We start from the raw sequence: 18,882 nt of genomic DNA, 5'->3' as shown, positions 1-18,882 counted from the left end.
TCAAGGTCAGAGCACGCGTGGAAGTAAGGGAGAAATATTAAAGTTATCTAAAAATAAACCATTATGCAAGGGGTGCCTAGCTAACGTCTCAAAAAGGAACCCGGGGATCACGTCCGTCTACTGGGATGACCAAAAAAGCACAATCATGGATACATATACGGAAATCCAGCGTAGGCTAGAGCTATGCCCAACGAGAAATACAAACGAAGAGACAACAGGGTGTGAGAATATAGGCACCCCATGCTAGCACCCTTGGACTACGGTGATTGTTGAGTCTAGCACGTGAAATCTATACTAGTAAATAAATACTTATCAAAAAGGCCTACTCTTGACCCGTGGCTTCATATATATGATATATGAACAGACTTCGTGGTTGCTGATTGGTTAATTGATTGTGACTTATAATTGAGTATACATCTCCCGTGAAGGAATCCGTCCCGGTAGCCTGCTCGCCTGCATTAGTTTTGGGAGGATACGTCTAAATCATAGGCTGGCTTGTGTGCCAGTTTGATCATTTCGACCGTCAAGTCATAAGATGCGCACAAACCAACCTGGCTATCTATTTTACCGCGAAGCCACTATGCAAGCCTGGGCCTAACAGTACATCTGGAAACTTAGACTATTTGCTAAACAACGGGGACATAAGGGAGCTATTCAAGCACATACTAAAGGAACAACTATAGTTAAATTAACGTCAATCAGCAACTACTTAGTCCTAACATCTATCAATATTAGTCTAGTACGAATCTCTATCGCTTAGGTTGATAGCTATCGTGGGCGTTAGTAGTTTTTCGTAAATTTGAAGTCGTGATTATTGACTTGAATACTGGGCTACTTGTATCTGTGATGTGTTAAATGTTTTAGATAATATCCTCATGATGATCTAATGCATATTCTATAATATATCTATTCCGGCTGTCGTATAGTCTGAATAAGTTGTAGGCTCAGAAACCTGTGGTGATGGCATCAACAGAGATAGTCAGGTCATTTATTCTTTCGAGAAGCTGAATGATAGACTATAAGCAGTCTTTCACACCAGAGGAATATGTAGAAGAAGACTGAAGGACCTTTGGTAAAATATACGTAGTCGGTAAGACGTTTGCATATTCGGGTACGAATAACACGTTGCAGTATCTAGGTAATTTTGAAGTTTCGTTAGCTTGGCTGTCTTTTTTTTTTCTTCTAAATAGCTTTGGAGTATTGGAAAACCATCTAGTCTTAATTAACCCATCTAAGCCCCCGAGTGGCAAGTCTAGAAATTAATCCGGCACGAGTATAAAGACTACCTACCTACCTAGGTAGTAGGTACAGCCAAGCTTGGAAGCTGACACTAGGCCTAAACTCAGGCTGAGATCATATTGTAACTTAGTAGCTTCGTATAATAAACTATGTGAAACAAGACGATGGTGGTTTTGTAAGTAAAAATGTGTAGAACAACACAAGGGAGTTGAGCCTGGGGACTCGAACACTCGACCTCGTGAAAACCCTCCCTAGGTCAGCCATGGTGGTGTGATTTTTGCGCTTATAAGACTACAGTGGTATTCGAATGAGCATTTACTTCACACGGCACCGCCTTGGAAACCTATTTAGTAAATTATTTCACAATAGTCTCAAGAAGCTGCCTGGCGATAAATTCCCCTGAAATCTGAGCTATATACTGCCTAGTCGCATATGCAACGATAAGCCCATATGTGCACTAAAGCATATCCGTCGAATTTTAGACAAAATCGGACTTGCAGATTAGCGGGTAGTTCATCTTCACATGCTTTTTTTCTATTCGAGGTGTTCGTTCACGCGGGAGAAGACAAATCTTCTTACATTGACAATGGCAGTATCCGACTTGGTCAAGCACCTCGCGAGCATAAGCCCAGCCGCGTATTGCCAACTCTTCTATGTCCTCGCGGCTGCAGCGGTGTTAGGAATCGCGGTGGCTCCTGAGTCTATACGACGCCTCCTGACCCAATATGGGGCTCGAACTTCACCCACGGGCACATCGGACGACAAGGAGAGAAAGCAGGCTCGCGATGGACCTCTCGTTAGCCTCGTTAGCCTCGTTAGCTGGGCCACATCTGTGGGTAAAGTGCCTCATTCATGGTTTATTCACTTCTATATTATTTCTGTGTTCTGCTCCATCTTCTGGGCGGTCCAATTCCTTAGCCATGGAAAGATACTCGAGTTTATAGTCAAGAACCAAGCTCCAAGCGAGGCATCCTCGATGTCGATCAATCAAGTCGTTATCGTATGGGCTTTGATGAGCTTGCAAGGTGCTAGACGTCTATACGAATACGTGGCCATTGTTCGCTCTTCATCTTCTGAGATGTGGATTATCCATTGGCTACTGGGTGTTGCTTATTATTTCTGCACGGGCATTTCTATTTGGATACATGGATCTCGTAGGTACTATGGCTATCTTTTATTTATAATATTCTAAGAAGTAATGATAGGTTCGATTCAGTCTTCCGATAGAAGGACATTTAGTATCGAGATACCATCATTCAATACGGTCTTCGGGGTTATCACGTTTTGGGCCTCATGGTTCATGCAATACAGATGCCATAGCTATCTGTCTCGATTGAAGAAATATTCACTTCCGGCGGATGGCTTATTCCAGTACCTAGTGTGCCCGCATTATACGTGCGAGTGCGTGTTATATCTTTCTCTAGCGTTGATAGCAGCGCCCGCCGGCCAACTGTACAACAAGACGTTGATCTGTGCTGTACTGTTTGTCGCAGTCAATCTTGGTGTCACTGCAAACGGAACCAAGAAGTGGTATAGTGAAAAATTCGGCCACGAAAGAGTCCAAGGGAAATGGAAAATGATACCAGGCATATTTTGAAATCAAATCAGTCTGGGCACATCATTTTTTCTGCAGAAATCCGAGCTTGCCTCCCAACTTGGATACTTTCACCACGTCTCGATACGTTAAGCTGGTACGCGTCTTTCGTACATTGCAACCATTTGCAAATTCTTTAGGCGACCGTAGGAGTTCCCAATTGGCAATCGTACTATTAGAGAGCTCAATATCTTCCGTGATATCTTCGATACCATGGAGAAAATCTGTGTAAAGATCAGAGGTAGTGATGAGTAGGCTTCGAGGCTCTTGCAATATTTTCCATACTGGATTAGGATCTAGCGCGCCGTCGTCCTTGGATTTGTAGATGTTGAGGCAGAGACTAGCACCGAGGCTCACTGTACACACGACAGGATGATACGCAGCCCCGTCCTGTCTTGGAGTGAGCAGTCTATCATAGCCTTCCCCAATTATGCTACTCGCTTACCTTATGAGGCATTATGCCGATGCCAGGAGGGTATTCTGAATACAAATTAATACTACATGCCATAACATGGAATTTTGGGTTTTAGACCCGTCATAAATTTCTTTTCTCGGATGAATAGGCACGATAAGCAAGAACGAGGAAAATAGTGTGATACGACTTGAAGGATACACCGAATCTCATCGTACGCTCTTCTCTACACGTACCATTGATCAGAACGTGATTCGGTTTCTGGTGGGGACTATCTGAAAATATATCGGGCGAATCGGGTTCTTGTGAGAGTCGGATCGATTTCAGACGCGGCACAATCGGATCACTCAACCAAATCGGCAAGGGAGCATCCATCAACTTATTATTCACGAGATCGGACGGCCAGGATTGCAGTCGGCGATGGGATAATTGCTTCCAACGTGGTTTCGGTGCGGATGCTATCTGTGTCATTGTCAGGCGAGGGGGTACGGAACTCATCGTCTCCATGACCATCACAACCGTACTTTGTCAAGAATCGCTTGCTCTTCCTCTTGCGTGATGAAATCCGAGATGTAGTAGGCGGCGTGTGGTAAACTTGTAACTCGAACCTCATCAAGAGAATCGGGAAGCCTAAGGCTAGCGGGGGTAGGATCCATAAATTCGTTGTTGGCCATAATGAATATCCACCACGGGAATTCGGCAGACGTCGGATTAAAGATCTTGGATGCTCGTATTACTATCGAGAACGGACGAATTGGGCGTTAGTGTACGGGTGCCTGAAAGCGTTATGGTTGGTGTGGAAACGCAGTTAGAACATTTTATCACGATATGCTTTTTTGTAATGGTTGAATACGCAATCTGAATCTGATAGCACGTGGTACTAATTCACAGACCCATGCGAGGCTGGGTTTTGCGTATCAAAACGATTTCGAAATCGTTTGGGATAAATAGGGTAGCTGATGGACCTTGGAAGCGGATCGGCACGGGTTAGCTTATCAGCAAGAAGGTGGGTTGAACACTCCGAATAAAAAGGAGAGAGTGGCCAGATTTAATGGAATCTTGGATTGGAGAAGGAGATGTGCATTGTGCAGTTTATTAGCGATAATTAATAAACGAGCCCTGCTAAGAGAGAATTTTCACAAAGTCGAAGGAAGGAAAAGCCTGGAAAGAACTGGGGAAATGAGGGGCGGAAACGAGCAGAGAGGCAAGTGAAAGCTGGCAAAATAAGCAGGGGCTGCCGCAGTCGGGGGGGGGGGGCGGAGGGCAAGGAAGCAGCTCAAGACCTAGCAACTCAGAGCTCTGCAAATTTGCGGAAATACCGGCCACCCGACCCATCCGTATTCAGGTCGGCAGCCAATTAGAAAAGGGCCCAGCTTGTTAAACTGATCTTGAAATTGATCTTCAATGGCTACACAAGGAAAACAGTCCTAGTGCCACCACCCTAACAAAAGCCACTAGTCTATTTTTGTGCATAGCCTACCTCAAGTATTCCAGTACCCGTTCACTTTCCGTCTTGTCTCTCTGGCAAGTCTGGCTTTCCTGCCAGTGTTCAGTTGTTTCCTATCTCTATGCGCTTTGCCTACCACTTTGCCTGCCTTACCTGCCTTACCTACCTATCCGCCTATCTGTTACTACCTATCTTGCCTACATGCTGCTACCTGCCTGCTACTCTATTATTATTATCTAGGAGTTAGTGGTGCTTTTGGTTTGCTGCATCCTTTTCGTACTTTTCAATTTCAATTTTGCAAATAATTTCCCTACACCGAAAATTATTCACATTCGATGACGGTCATTATCTGCGAAAACTCTTAACTCTTATTCATCAGCAACATTTTAGCAAACCGCACATTTCCTCACTCCCATTTAGTACTCAGTTCCAGTCCAAGACCGTCTAGGGTCTTGTTTTCTATCAGTTCCTTAACCGTTTGACCCGCGACCGACCGTTTATGTTCGTACTCGTACCATTGTAGAGTAGTCCATATTCGTCAAGTTTGTACAGAGTCTCGACACGAATTCTGTCCCTATCGTCACCCACGAGTGGCCATCATGGTGTACTGTATTGTATTTCGGTATATGAATTGAATGCTATGGATGCGCAGAATGCTGTCGAGTCCGCAAACACGAAACAGGCTGCTTCGCCGAAGCGGGGATTTGCTGAGTCTGAAGATCCCAAGTCGACGGTGACAGCGAATAACGCCACAACCAATAACATTAAACCTTCACTGACTGCAAAAGCACCTGCCACGTCTAAGGAGTTGCGACCCGTGCCGATATTACCAAGTGCGCAGGATGACGATGTTGGACCTGATCAGAACTCGGACGCCGAGACCATCGTCCTGCCAGGCAAGGATGGCGTTATCTCTCCGTCAAAACCTCGAAAGGTAATAAAGCACGAAGATAGGAGTGATGGTGAGATTGACGATGTTTTACCGCCTCCGAGGAAGTATCCGAAGGATGGTAAAAACGGCGATCGCAATGGTGGCCCTTCCGATGATGTAGCCTTCTTAGAAAGGAAGAAGCGACTACCTGGGAAAGAGAAGCAACCGCGAAGTAAAGAGGTATCAAGTGGGCTTAGTTCTGCTCCTGCTTCTCCGCCTCCACACCGTCGCAATAACCACGAGCACATCCACCGGCGTCGCAGGTCCAGTGATGCACAGTCGGAATCAGGCTCCGAATCCTCTAAGACGAGACCTACTAAAGATACTATTAAACACAAGTCGAAATCCGTAGATAGGTTATTAACTGGCAAGCGCAAGGCACCCAAGGCGGAATCTGATGACGAAGACGAGTCGCGGAAGGCTCGTCGACCGCGTATTTCAGACGCAGGCCTTGACAACCAATCTGTTGCTAGGGAGAAGGACCAAAAACCCTCATCAGTCCGACTTCCCCACGACAGACAATCCACTTCTCGAAACCGATCGCTGTCACCCCATGGTCGCGCTCACCGACGTAGCCTTTCAACTCAACTTCCATCTCAATCTTCGAATGGCTTTAGCACGAAGAAAAGGCGTATACCTGCACCCCTTCAGTCCACTGATTATCACTCCGACGAGTCGTCTGCCAGTGGAAGCCCGCATCCTCGAAGTTCAAAGTTAAGAAGTATAGCTACCCCTGTCACTGGTGAATCAACAATCTCGCCCGCAAGGATGCCTGCCCACAAGAAGCATGTTGATAACCATGGGCAAACTTTGCTCGCCAAAGCCTGTGCGAAAGGCGAATACGAAGCTGCTAAGAAGCGGCTGACCGAACGACCTGAAGATTTAAATTTTGCTGATTACGCTGGAAACACACCTCTACAAGTTGCGTCACTCAACGGGCACGAACAAATTGTCCAACTTCTTATTGATGCGGGATGCAATCTGGACTGCCGAAATAGCGATAAGGAGACACCGCTTCTTGATGCCGTAGAGAACGGCCATCTTGGTGTCGTGAAACTTTTGTTGAAAGCTGGCGTAAACCCCCGAAAGGCGGATGCTGAGGGACACGAACCGTTGGAGAAGGTACCTGACGAGCTAGAAAACGCTGAAGAAATCCGAGCTGCGTTGCGGGAGGCGAAGGAGAGAGTTGGCGAGCTGCGGCGAACTTCCGAAGACCACCCGCCCCACGATATGCCGGATACCCTTTCCTCCCACGGACCTGAAAGTCCCCGTCGTTCACCCGCGGCGTCGGGTAGTAACACGTTAGCGGCTCAACGCCGCGGCGGTGCCGTACGATCGACGAAGACCAGCAATCATCTGCTATATATGAATCTCGATGACAAGACTCTTCGACAAGCTGCGGCGCGAGGTGACAATGAGACGGTGACTCGTGTACTGCAAGTCAAGGAACGTTGTGACGACCCCGAGGCTCTGGTCAATGCAGCTCGCGGTGGCCATAGCTTTGTGGTTGAGCTCCTGCTCGCCTTAGGAGGTGCGAACCCAGACCCGCCACGACCTGTTCCAGGCCTCCCAACAGAACATGGGACGCCAATGTTAGCCGCTATTGGTGGAGAGAATATCGAAGTTATTAAACTTTTGCTCAACGCGTCTAATTTTGACCCGACTCGTCGCTATAAGGGTCAGACTTATTACGAGATAGCGAGACGTCGGGAGGGACCTATGTGGAAAGAGGAGGAGCATCTTCTAAAGAATGCTTACGACGAGTTTAAGAAATCGCCTAAAGTTTCCTCCAAGACAAAGTCTCCGGGCAGGCGAGACCGTGATCGCGAACTGGACCCAGAATCGAGACGTGCCAATCGCAATGAGTCAAACCTGGACGCTGCTCGATCACATAAGCGTCGGCCATCCAGCCCCTCCCGAGATGTCGACCCTAAAAAGAAGGCCAGTTCTACTAAAGTCTCTGGAAGTCCTAAGGAGAAAAGGCGCTCACTTTCCTTTGGTAATCATGACGAACAAACTTCACCCAAGCGTGGGCCGGGACGTCCTAAGAAGGAAGAGCGCGTTTCAAGTATTGCCACGTCAGACCGCGAGGTTTCTCCTGTTGTGTCTAAGACCCTTCCGTCGAAGTCAAAATTGGTGGACTCGGACCCTGCTATTAACTCTTCTGATACCGAAACCGCAAAGCCACGTAGGAAGCTTATTTCAGGTAAAGAATTGAAAGGGCACAGGGAAAAGCAGCGCCGCGCGAGCTTAGCGTCAAACAACTCAACTACCGAGCGTGGGGATCCGAGAAATGAAGATGCACTAGAAAAGCGACCGGATCGGCTGTCCGAGAAATACCATGATCGAACGAAGGCTATAAAGCGTGACGAGTCTAATGATAGGTTGTCTGTAGGTGAGGGTTCATCCAAGAGGCCTCGGTCTAGTGTTACACCACCTCGGCATGGGCTTGGAGATAAAGACGATACCGACGCTCCTATTAAGAGAAGGAGATTGGATCCTGACGGCAAAGAAAGACGACCATTTCAAAACTCTTCCCCCGAAAGTCAACAGCAGAAACGAGATCCGTCACGGGATCCCGTTAGGTCACAGCGAGCCTTGGACGATCGTAAAGAAGTACCGAAGTCCAAGAAAGCTAGTCGCGATCGTAGAGAGCTAGATAAAGCAAGCCCTCTGGAGAAGACTAGTATTACCGTGGCCTCCGAAGACGTTGACATTGATATGCGCGACGCACCTCAAACATACTCAGTCGAAGAGAGCGAAGCGCAGATCAACCGTGAGCGCAAAGAGGCAAAGAGAAAGCAAGCCGAAGCCGAGGCGGCAGCTGCTGAAGAAGCAAAGAAGAAGGAAACCGAGCAAAAGCGTCAAGAAGCAGAGAAGAAAAGGCAGGAGGCGGAAGCACGACGACGGGAAGAAGTTGAAAAGAAGCGTCTTCAAGAAGAAGAGCGAATCCGTTTGGAGAAAGAAGAAAAGAGACGAAAAGAAGAGGAGGAAAAGGTGCGTCTAGAAGAAGAGCGCAAGGAGAAAGAGGAGCAGGAGAGAAGGGTACGAGAGGAAGAGGAGAGAAAACGAAAGGAGGAGGAAGAACGTAAACGACAAGAGGAAGAGGCTAGACTCCGTCGCGAGAGGGAGGCCGCCGAAGAAGCTCAACGCTTGCGAGAGGAGGAAGAACAAAAGGAACAAGAGCGCAAACGTGCGGAGCGAGCTGCACGTGAAGCCGAGATGCAGCGTGCTCGCCAGGAGGAGATGGAGAAGATCCGTCTATCCAAGCTACCTCCCTTATTACGCTGGCTTGATGCCTGCCCAAACCCCAAGCAAAAAGACATAGCCGAGCTCTTCGCTATAGCGCGAGGGGTAAGGTACGATACGATTAACCCCTCGGCAACTGGCCACGCAAACGGACGCGAGCTGTGGTTGCTCAACACCCAAGTTGCCCTGCTCTTGGGCGAGAAAGATACCTCGCTGTCAAGATGTGAGTTGTTATTAAGCAGTTATTTTTGTCGTGTTTAACTGATCGATCCTTAGATACTGCGTGGGAACGTATTCCAGTATCGCATATAGCAAAGAGAGTTATCTGGCGCCTGGAGCAGGATAGATATGCTCTAACTGAAAGCAAACTATATCACTTAGGAGAACAATTACCCAACTTCTACGGAGGTAATCCTTGGTCAGTTGGCTACAGGAGGCTCGAACATATTCGTGGTGAGGCGTGGAAGTGTTTCTCCGAGACGGAGATGTTCTTTATCAAAGTAAGTTTGTCACATGTATATCGGCATGTTAACACTATCGACTTGGCACTAACATGATCAAAAGCAATCCGACTTCCTCTACATCGTTCCTACCATACCTCATCTTCGTAACGTCAAACTGTCGATATCGTATTGCGAGCTCCCAGAGCATGAATCCGCTCTCTCAACTTGGAGTGCCCCAGCCAAGTGGAAGCAAGATCCGGATGCCGAAAGCCGTGGAGGGTTCGCACCCCAATGCAAGTATTATATTAACGGGGAATTGGTGGGCGAGAAGAAGCCACAGCCATACCAGCCAAGCAAAACTCCATTTCCAGACCATCGGGTCCCAAGAAGGGGCGGGCTTGTTGCAGTCACGTCGGATGAGCCTGACTATGCGCGCATCTGCATTGAGCAGGGGTTGACACACCTCCTTACGGATCAACAAAAACAAGCCGTGCTGAACGGGGCACATTTGACCCCTCGGAGCATGGTGTCGAACGAGCCTCCAGACTACGTTGGCGAGAACCTGTCCCCTTCGACCGAATTGTCGAGTACTAGACTAGTCAACGGCATCAAGAGCGCCCACGAATCCCCGGACAAGCTTCCTGTTAATGGCACCGGCGGAGATGACTCGGAGAGCCACCGACGGCATAGTTGAGTTCGAGTATTTTAATGGCGCAATATGCATATCCTACACGTCCTTCACCCCGATAGCGTTTTCTTGTCCCTGTACGATATCGAAGTGGCAGTTTACGCGACTTCCAACTATTCATACCTAAAGGGATCTCATACCGGTGGTAGTGAGCTTTTTTATTTGTTGTCACACATGTGACGAGGACGGCTTGAAAAAAACAAAACAAACCAGGCGAATACTCACGTATATGATCACCTGACTTCATGGGCGGAGTTTGAGGCTCTTGAATTGGCTGGCAAAGCGTGTGAAAAGCTTTCTACCTTGGATCCCAGCTCCGAGGATTTGCTCTTCCATATGATGTCGGCGTACACGTTCTTGTTTGCGATGCCAACGCTAGAAAGGGGTGGGGTTGAGAATTGGCGGTTAAGATGCGGATTACGATTAGATACACCCAAGGCAGTATATACATTCTTATGATCGAAGGCACTCGATGGTGTTATTACGATAGGCTTTGATGGAAACGAGGTAGCTTCAGATGGTTCTATGGCGTGAGTGAGATGGGGTGTGTTAAGACCTCGCTCAGGCAGTGAGTGAGCTTGGTTTTGTTGCCAAACGAAATTACCGTTAACCAAGAGCTTCACTTAGGCTTAGAGGGTCTGATGTTAAAATCTTAGCCGGAGCAGCATGCTCGAAACAACGAGCCTATTAAATGAAATCGTTGCTTTCACCCTATAATTCCTAGCGAAGCCACATGAAGACGTCACCGACGGAAGTCTTTGCGTAAAGCGTAAAGCGCTTCAATAAATCAGCTATTTACATAGTGCGCTAGCAAATCCGATGCACTACAGGGCGTTACGCATCGTACTATCGTGTTGAGCCTCGATCCAATGATGCAACGGATTCGGGAAGAAAAAGAAAAGCCGGTTTCTTATTTTAGGAGGCTGCTACATAGTAGAATGATTAGTGACTACTATGTAGCGGTGGATTCTTTATGCCAGACGGATGCAGGCATTATAATAGGACTACCTAATGTACGTATTCCGTACGTGCACAAGAAATATAAAAGGGGATATGTAACAAAAGTCCGTGTCGTAGAATGGACGAATAGAATACCTTGCTGCCAAGAAGATGGGTATGCACATATATAATTAGGACAAGGGTCTAAGGCTGGATATTGGGCTGATCACACAGCCTCCTCCCTCGTCGAGCCATGGAACCGGATACTTGTAACACGACCTCTGCCGTGTAGAATTTAGCAGCCCGTCAGCCCGTAATTGGCTGTAGTTAACGAAAGATAGTCATGATGAGCATGGTGTAATTGTGTAATATGGGGGCGCTGTTTCGTCCGTGTACGATATCCTCTCTTATTGGACGCGATAACTGGGTTAGATAGGCCTTAAGGCTGAAGGAAAAGCAAATTACCGGTGCTGCTGCTGCTGCTGCGGTGACGGATCTTCTCCGTGTTCAGTGATTCACTCAGGCACCGGTTTTTTTTTCCTTAATTCTTTTTTTTTTTTTTTTTTTTCTCTTTTCAATCTTTCTCCATCCTGTAGCGTCCGGACAACCCCTCCTAAGCGGTCCTCACCGCTAAGCGTTGCGAACGCGACTAGTTAGTTAGAAGTCCCGGATTATCTCGTCGAGGTCGTAAACGACTGAGTATCCACCACACCACACTACACTACACCACACCTAAATAGCAAGCAGCCGGCCAGCCCAGTCAGGATGAGGTGGTTCCTGACGCTGCCGGCCTCGCTGCTGCTCAGCATCGCGGTGCAGACCCAAGTCTCATTAGCCATCGATAACGACTTCTCGGCGTACCCCGAGGGCTCACAACAATGCCTATACGACGCGGCCGACGACAGCAAATGCACGGGCAACACGGGTAATGAAATGAACAGATGCCTGTGTTCCAACAAGGGAAACTTCATATACAATACCGCCGTGTGTGTCGCCAAACAGAGTTCCGCCGATCTCAATGCCGTCTACGATACCATGGAGAACAACTGCGCCGGCACGGGCGTCACCATCGCCGTCTCCAAGCAGGCCTTCCTCTCACAAGCCGCCGCCGCCACCGCAACGACGTCTTCCGCTACGCCAACATCTACCTCGCCGACTTCCACATCAGATTCTCCCACAGCAGCATCGCCCACGACATCCGATTCCTCCTCCTCCTCCGGAAGCAGCACCCTCTCCTCAGGCGCCAAGATCGGATTAGGCGTAGGCATCGGCTTCGGCAGCGTAGCCCTCGGCCTGCTGGGCTGGTTCGTATTCGCGTACTCGCGCCGCCGCCGGCCACACCACCCGCCGGCCGACCCGAACTCGCCGCACCGACACGACGTGGAGCTCTCGCTCAACGGCAGCAGCGTGTACCACCCGTCGCCTCTGACGCCATTGCCCGAGTACGCGCAGCACAACGCGCAGTTCAGCGGCGTCGCGGAGTTAAGTCCCGCGACGGCGCTTAGCGGGCCGAAGGAACTGCCCGCGGATTACTACGGCGGCGGGGACAAGAAAGACGGAGCAGGAGGTGGTGGTGGTAAGAGTGATGATGGGGGATATAATGACAAGCGGTCGTCCGGCGTGCCGCTTCTCGCAGAGCTAGACGACGGGGGCGCGAACTCGCCGGCGCCGGTCGAGTTGCCGGGGAGCGAGGTATACCACGATACTAGCAGCGTGCACACGCCGACGCATAGTGCGCAGGGTCTGGAGAGCGGATATCGGGATCAGGGGCTAGGGAACGGGCATGGGGCAGGATGATGAGATGTGATGGGGCGTGGATGTGGATGTGTGGATATGATGATTTGAGGAAAAAAAAAAGAAAAAAAGAAAAAAGAAGGTTCCGATACCGAATACCGAAGACCGAATACTAATGCGCATATTAACTTTAACCTACAACTTTAACCTTATTCATTCCGACGTGCGATGACTAATACATCTAATACATCATATATACCTAATTTACCTACCTACCTACGATATACCTACCTAATCTAATATCAGGTATCGACGTAATGATGTTGGAACGAGGCCGCGGTATAGCGGTTAATTACATCAGGAAAGATAATTATATTATATAGCATAGCATAGCATAGCATGAAGGCGGCGTCCCAGGGTATTAAACGATAATACAGTACGTACTTAGTTGACAGAAAGAAAGAGAAAGATGTACATACAAGTACGTTAGGTACATATTACTATTACTATTTTATATTGCTATATAATTCGCATATCTCTTTTGTGGCGTGCATATACGAGTGGGAGTATGCAGTTGACTGAAACCGCTTTCTTACCGATAGTTATATTTATTATAGTCATACTTACCTAGGTCCTAGGTATATTCCTATATCTACCCATCTATCAGACAGCTTTCTACGTAGTGAATAAGAAAGATATGTTCTTAGAGGACATCACATAGTTAAAGGATGTTCTGTTTTCAAGAGGATTTCCGTCTTGTAAGTTGCCGAGGTCGAGGGGCCGAGTGGCGTTTGAATACGGCGCCGCTCGTGTTACTCAACCACTCTTATTCCCATCGTAATGCATAATAATAAAGAATGCATATGTGTTTCTCCGTGCCGTGCCGTGCCGTGCCGTTGCCTCGCCTGGTTATCAGCGGGAATGTGCCGTGTCTTAGGATCCGCACCCTTGGAACTTACCTCCATTCGTCCAGAACACGAAGAGGACCGTCACTTAACCGCCGGCTATTCCATCACTAAGACATTCATACGCTATGAATTATCGCCATAGAGTTTTCGCACATGTTCAAGTTCTTGATCTAGATAGATCAGACGTCTATCGTTGCCAATAACGCACACTTGATTTTACTCCCGGCTACCTTTTCGTATCACTAATGTAAGTACATAAACTCAATGATATGTTTGGTACATGAAGTTTTATCGAGAAACAATTCGCTCCCTATCAGGGGACCATTCCTTTAGTCGTCCACAATCGTGCTCGATGATGACGAAGAATCGTCCGCAATGCGTCTCCTACGCCAGAAGGCGAGTTTTCTGAACCATCCGAACACCGGCCATCTCCCACGGTGCGAACTCCTATGTGAACTCTCGTCCGAGCTCACGCTCGAATCGCGTCGCGGTCTTAAGTTCCTATGGCAACTACAGGAGCAGCAGCCACAGCATCTTGCTCTTTGCATGTTGATCATCGGAGGTACCACGAGACCAGGGGGGGGCATTGGTCGCCTATTCCAAGGGAACCCAGATTCAGCCTCCAGAGATAGGTCCAGCGCTAGAGAACAAACGTCCTCGAATTTAAACGAAGGGGGCCTGATCTCAACATTGCGTTGGCCCGCGTAATAGTAGAGCCATTGCGCAGCTAACTTTATATATTCTTTTTCTTCCAGATTATCGTCCACGGACCAGGGGATCTGGTTCTCAACGCCGATGGTCGACATGGCACCCTTCAAGAGAGACAAAGAGGCGGCATTCCCCAAAGGCGGTGCCTTCTTGAGCGCCTTAGTAGGCGGTAGTAAACGTGACAGACGGCACACACGCCATGTAAGTGAGTCCCACGTTGTTTCAAGAAATGGTGGGGGTGGTGTGACTTGGGATGTAGCCTCGAGATGTCGAGCGCGTTTATCAAGTGCTTCCAAAGTCGAACTCAGCTCCCTTCTAGGAGGCGGCCTCCTCCCCTCCATGTAGGCGATCACACATATGCAATAAACTTCCGCCATCTTCTCGGTGCTGGCAGGTCTATAGGTTATCCAATCCGAAGTAGAAGATAGCGATGATCCGTTCTAAAATTGGGTAAGACCAGTCGTTGATCTGCTTACCCTTGGTAAACCCATCTAGGAGCGGGACACGGCCTCTAAATAATGTCAGAGGGTTGTACGTCGAGCCTAGCTTTTTTTGAACGATAATGCTAAATGACAAACGGGCTTACAGAGCTCATAGATAATGTTTATAATCTTGGCGTAACTCCATATCGGTCTTATTGGTCTCCCGTTGTTGTCTACTTGCAGCCTGCAGCAGAACAACGCAGTCCTGCATGAGACTTTCTCCCAGTGCGTCTCAGCGCCGTCATCAGATTGGCTAGAGAAGGTGAGGAGCGGACAGGCAGATTGATCAACAATATCACGCGGTCCCTGGTAAAGCAGGCGCAATTCCAGCTAGTCGTCCGCAAAATGGCTCACCTCCTCTAATGTTGCGCCTATTAAAGAGCCACGCACAGGTCTCGCTATAGCCGCAACTAGCTAGGGCTCTTATCGAGGTGATGCGATACATAAGCCTCACTTTTAAGTGACATTTGGCCTATTCCCCGCAGATGACGCCCGGAAAGCTGGGATAGGCCCTCTTCTGCGAAGTGCTGGCTCCGTGAACCCCGAGCTTTTTCCTAAGCAGCCTTATTGCATCTCCTTAGATGAAAGTCGGTCGGTCGTATGGTAGGAAGACAATTCCTATGTAGTCCCCATAGGAACCCGAAATAAGTAGGATATGGCTTGAACCAAGAAGAACATGGCGCCCTGAATTGGGCAGTAAAGCTCGTATTAACACAAAAAAGCTTCCAGGCCCTATAACCCCTTTCGACCGCGCTGAGGGTTCCCACGTGGTCTAGTTGTAACGAGCAGTTGTAACAAGCATTTTCTACTGGCTCCGATCTCTCAAAAGACATATGCTTAATCTGACGGAACCAATAGTATATCGATGATATACTCCGTGGTCGGTGTATTAGGTAACGGGGCCATATTGGGCAACATTGCACATGAGGTTTTTTTTGTTGAAGGGAAGAAGTTTGGGCTCCTAGAAGTTGCGATGGGTCGAGTATCTAAGTAGCACATGTAAGTAATAGGCCGAGACGATGACTAAGGCAATTGCCATGTCGCGTAACCATCATGGAAGGAAATAGCCATCTTCATTCATAATTAGGTAAGGTAATTGATCCATATTTTATTCCATATTATAAGAGATTCATCAAGTAAGCGAGCGCATTACAACTTGAAAAAAACAACCCCATTTCTATCATATAAAAAGCGTTCGCTTTTTGCGCTTCGTCTTTGTCTTTTGGTTATAACGCAATACACCCGGCCTAAGCACTCATCGGCCTCTATGGCGCAGTGGTAACGCGTTGCACTTGTAATGCAAAGATCCCTCGTTCGATCCGGGGTGGAGGCAGTGAAAGAATCTGTTCAGTCCATGCTTGGTCACGACCTAGTCACAGCGCTAGGAAGTTACTGAATTTTTTTGGTGATAAACTCGCCAAGTTAGGGTTATTCGGTGGAGGCTGTTCCACTCTAAAAGTTTAAAGTTGACCTTTCTCCTTTTTGCTGTAGCATTCTTCAGCATTCTTTCTTTACAAGCAAAACTCGCGTATACGCATTTGTTCATAGTCAACTTACCCCCTTTCCGTGAGTTCATACAGGACATTCTCATACTGTCATGCTTGTTATAGAAACATATTTCCTATGGCATCCCTTCGAGATAACAGTACGCTATGTTTCACCAAAATTACATGCTACCCTTCCATCAACAATATATAACATAATAAGCCCGTGATGAGACTGATACCTGACACCTAGTTTAAGCCCTGTTTGAAGATGCTTCTTCACCAAGACATATTACAAGTTCATAGTCCTTAATATGCGTCAAGATAAAATAGTTTCCTCTCGTTTAATAGACATTAAGATCTCAGCCCTCGGCGAAGTTCTTCTATTATACGTAGTTATATATAAATGTGGAATATTCTCTACACATCCAACCTGGAGACTAGGATACTAATGGCTACCGTAGAGACTTACTAGCCTTGACTTTGATCTCGAGAAATTGTCCAATATTGGGGTCCTTCTTACATGTATATAAGTGCTGGGGTAATCCCAATTTACTTACTAAAATACTCATGTAACTTTCCCTTCATTGCATGAGGCTCTCATACCTTAGGCACGTTACTTTGAACCATGACCTCGCGCCTCTAACCTGGAAAATAGACAAGACAAGGACATGTCTTCACCAGTCCTCAACTTCGCTTCAAGCGACGGGCTGAATAAATATATTCACCACAATTACCATAGTATTATCAACGTAGTATGTATCAGAGTCCTCGGTGCCGTCTAAGTACCTAGCTTTCAGAGAGGCAAGACCATATAAATAAAGACCTACCTAAACGTTTCATTCGCAGCCTAGCCTTCGCCCGGGACCGATACCTACTCCAAGCTGACCATGTGCCAAGAAAAGAAAAGAAAAGAAAAGTATCTTCGACTGCTACCCTAACCTGCAGCCTTTTCCACCACCGCATCATGAACAATATTGCTGCGGACCCCGCCTCTCTGCAGCCACCACTGCTACCTTAGCAATATGATAGATAGCATCTCACATGATATGTAAGGCTAGCCAGTGACGACCCTCCCCGCCATTTCTTTTTGGCTTTGTGACGGTTACGTTCCCCCCTTTCGAGAAAGAAAATGGCGTCCAGAGATCTAGATATAATCTTGATTCTCATAGGTAAGTTGCAGCATCGTAGCTAGCCCCTCTACGATTCCCGGGGCCGAGTCCTCTTGTATAATAGCCTCCCGGTTCGGACAGGGAGGAGAATAGAATAATTCGCCGCACTAAGACGGCACAGTCCCCGTTCTGCATTTGCAATCCTTCCGCCCTCCCCCCTATACCGGATCGGGAGCCGTCAACTTTAGTCGCGGACCAGTAAACATCCCAGACCGTAGCCGTGCCCTCCCAAACCCCATGCAGAGCATTGCACGAGCTATCTATTTCCTAAGATGGAAATGCAACATATCAGATCATGTATTTACTATCCAAATAAGGTTGTCTCCAAAGATCTCTTTAAAAAAGAAATCCTCCGGGGAACCATCCCCGTTAGCCTCGTGCCCCTTTTCTCTCTGAAAAATTTCTCCTCCCCCATATTCGTCCTCCGTCATCTTACTTACCTACCCGCCTTATGTTTCCCTGCTTAAGCCCTCGACGTTACGGGGGGCTTTGTCTCCAAATGGGACGGCTTGAACAACGGCATTCTATCACAATGACGCCTTTACGGGCTCTTCTCCCTATGCTGGCGTTGATCGCCTTGGCCGTCGCCTCTCAGAACCTTACCACGTACCTCCCGGAGTGTGCCCAGCCGTGTATTGAGTCGTCAATTAGCAAAAACTCGAACTGTACCGGAACCGGCGATGTCAAATGTCTGTGTAGCAATATCCGGTCTATAGGGCCAGGCTCGTTATCCTGTGCCCAGGGGGCATGTTCCAACTCTTCGGAGCAGCTCGCGTGTATGTGTTCACCACCATCTGTCATTACCGCAGCTTGACTGTCTGTGTCAAGGGGTAGAGCTAAATATTCTGTGTATAGACGAATTGCATTCGGAATTTGTAGATTACTGTAGCGATAATGGGGAAGAAGTCAGTAGTGATTTTTCAGGAGGCGGATCCCCGCCAGTTTGGACCGCTTCATGGGGCAAGACATCATCACCTACTGCGTCGGCAACAAGCATGACCTCACCGGTCGCCGCCACCAAGCCGCCGAGCAACGAGCAACAGAGTCCTTCAGATCCAGATGGAGGCGGTCTAAGCGGAGGTGCTATAGCCGGGATAGCCGTCGGGGTGGGTGTCGCATGCATCTTGATTACAGGAGGGCTGTTACTATACGCTTTCCGACTAGGTAGACGCCATTCTAAGCGTACGCAAGGAGAAGAGCCTGCGGGTCCCGGTCCGCGAGAGGAGGGTGGAGGAGATTATAATGGGATAGACAACGTGTTGGAGGCGGAGAAAAAGGTGCAGCTGGAGGGCGCGCCAGTGAGCGAGCTCCCGACGGAGCATACGCTGTCCGGATTCCATCCCGTCAAAGAGCTGGCAACGCATGAGAAGCCGGTCGAGCTGAGTGCTGATCCCGTCCCATCCCGTGCGAATGATGGGAACCCAATATTACCTACGCCCTGGAAATGATGCC

General features: G+C 48.2%; 6 protein-coding genes and 1 non-coding gene across 7 annotated transcripts; 5 read left to right on the top strand and 2 right to left on the bottom strand.

The window, feature by feature from the left end:
* Nucleotides 1-1,777: 1,777 nt before the first annotated feature.
* F5Y00DRAFT_23315 (uncharacterized protein) lies at nucleotides 1,778-3,102 on the top strand. Its single transcript, XM_048007269.1, has 2 exons — nucleotides 1,778-2,393; nucleotides 2,445-3,102. Exons 1-2 carry the CDS (start codon nucleotides 1,826-1,828, stop codon nucleotides 2,834-2,836), a joined length of 960 nt encoding a protein of 319 aa, XP_047866896.1. The 5' UTR covers nucleotides 1,778-1,825; the 3' UTR covers nucleotides 2,837-3,102.
* Nucleotides 2,373-4,410, bottom strand: F5Y00DRAFT_231301 (uncharacterized protein). The gene is made up of 4 exons (XM_048007008.1): nucleotides 3,770-4,410; nucleotides 3,482-3,707; nucleotides 3,279-3,313; nucleotides 2,373-3,223 (listed from the first exon to the last, which is right to left on the bottom strand). The coding sequence occupies exons 1-4, from the start codon at nucleotides 3,917-3,919 to the stop codon at nucleotides 2,858-2,860; spliced, it is 777 nt and encodes a 258-aa protein (XP_047866895.1). The 5' UTR covers nucleotides 3,920-4,410; the 3' UTR covers nucleotides 2,373-2,857.
* Nucleotides 4,411-4,979: 569 nt separating this feature from the next.
* F5Y00DRAFT_23234 (uncharacterized protein) lies at nucleotides 4,980-10,413 on the top strand. Its single transcript, XM_048007154.1, has 3 exons — nucleotides 4,980-9,095; nucleotides 9,149-9,372; nucleotides 9,437-10,413. Exons 1-3 carry the CDS (start codon nucleotides 5,333-5,335, stop codon nucleotides 10,007-10,009), a joined length of 4,560 nt encoding a protein of 1,519 aa, XP_047866894.1. The 5' UTR covers nucleotides 4,980-5,332; the 3' UTR covers nucleotides 10,010-10,413.
* Nucleotides 10,414-11,021: 608 nt separating this feature from the next.
* F5Y00DRAFT_23244 (uncharacterized protein) lies at nucleotides 11,022-13,203 on the top strand. Its single transcript, XM_048007169.1, has one exon. It carries the CDS (start codon nucleotides 11,708-11,710, stop codon nucleotides 12,737-12,739), a length of 1,032 nt encoding a protein of 343 aa, XP_047866893.1. The 5' UTR covers nucleotides 11,022-11,707; the 3' UTR covers nucleotides 12,740-13,203.
* Nucleotides 13,204-13,819: 616 nt separating this feature from the next.
* Nucleotides 13,820-14,986, bottom strand: F5Y00DRAFT_23229 (uncharacterized protein). Its single transcript, XM_048007149.1, has 2 exons — nucleotides 14,879-14,986; nucleotides 13,820-14,801 (listed from the first exon to the last, which is right to left on the bottom strand). Exon 2 carries the CDS (start codon nucleotides 14,667-14,669, stop codon nucleotides 13,914-13,916), a length of 756 nt encoding a protein of 251 aa, XP_047866892.1. The 5' UTR covers nucleotides 14,670-14,801; nucleotides 14,879-14,986; the 3' UTR covers nucleotides 13,820-13,913.
* A 1,049-nt stretch (nucleotides 14,987-16,035) lies between these two features.
* Nucleotides 16,036-16,107, top strand: F5Y00DRAFT_t43. Its single transcript has one exon. It is a non-coding gene; the product is annotated as a tRNA-Thr (tRNA).
* Nucleotides 16,108-17,962: 1,855 nt separating this feature from the next.
* Nucleotides 17,963-18,878, top strand: F5Y00DRAFT_268024 (uncharacterized protein; the record flags this gene model as incomplete). The annotated part of the gene is made up of 2 exons (XM_048012176.1): nucleotides 17,963-18,206; nucleotides 18,286-18,878. 2 exons carry the CDS (start codon nucleotides 17,963-17,965, stop codon nucleotides 18,876-18,878), a joined length of 837 nt encoding a protein of 278 aa, XP_047866891.1.
* Between the last annotated feature and the right edge of the window lie 4 nt (nucleotides 18,879-18,882).

This window comes from Daldinia vernicosa (genome assembly GCF_022497035.1).
Source record: "Daldinia vernicosa strain CBS 139.73 unplaced genomic scaffold F5Y00scaffold_12, whole genome shotgun sequence".
In the NCBI taxonomy this organism is placed as follows: domain Eukaryota; kingdom Fungi; phylum Ascomycota; class Sordariomycetes; order Xylariales; family Hypoxylaceae; genus Daldinia; species Daldinia vernicosa.
This window is presented reverse-complemented; position numbering and strand designations above follow the sequence as displayed.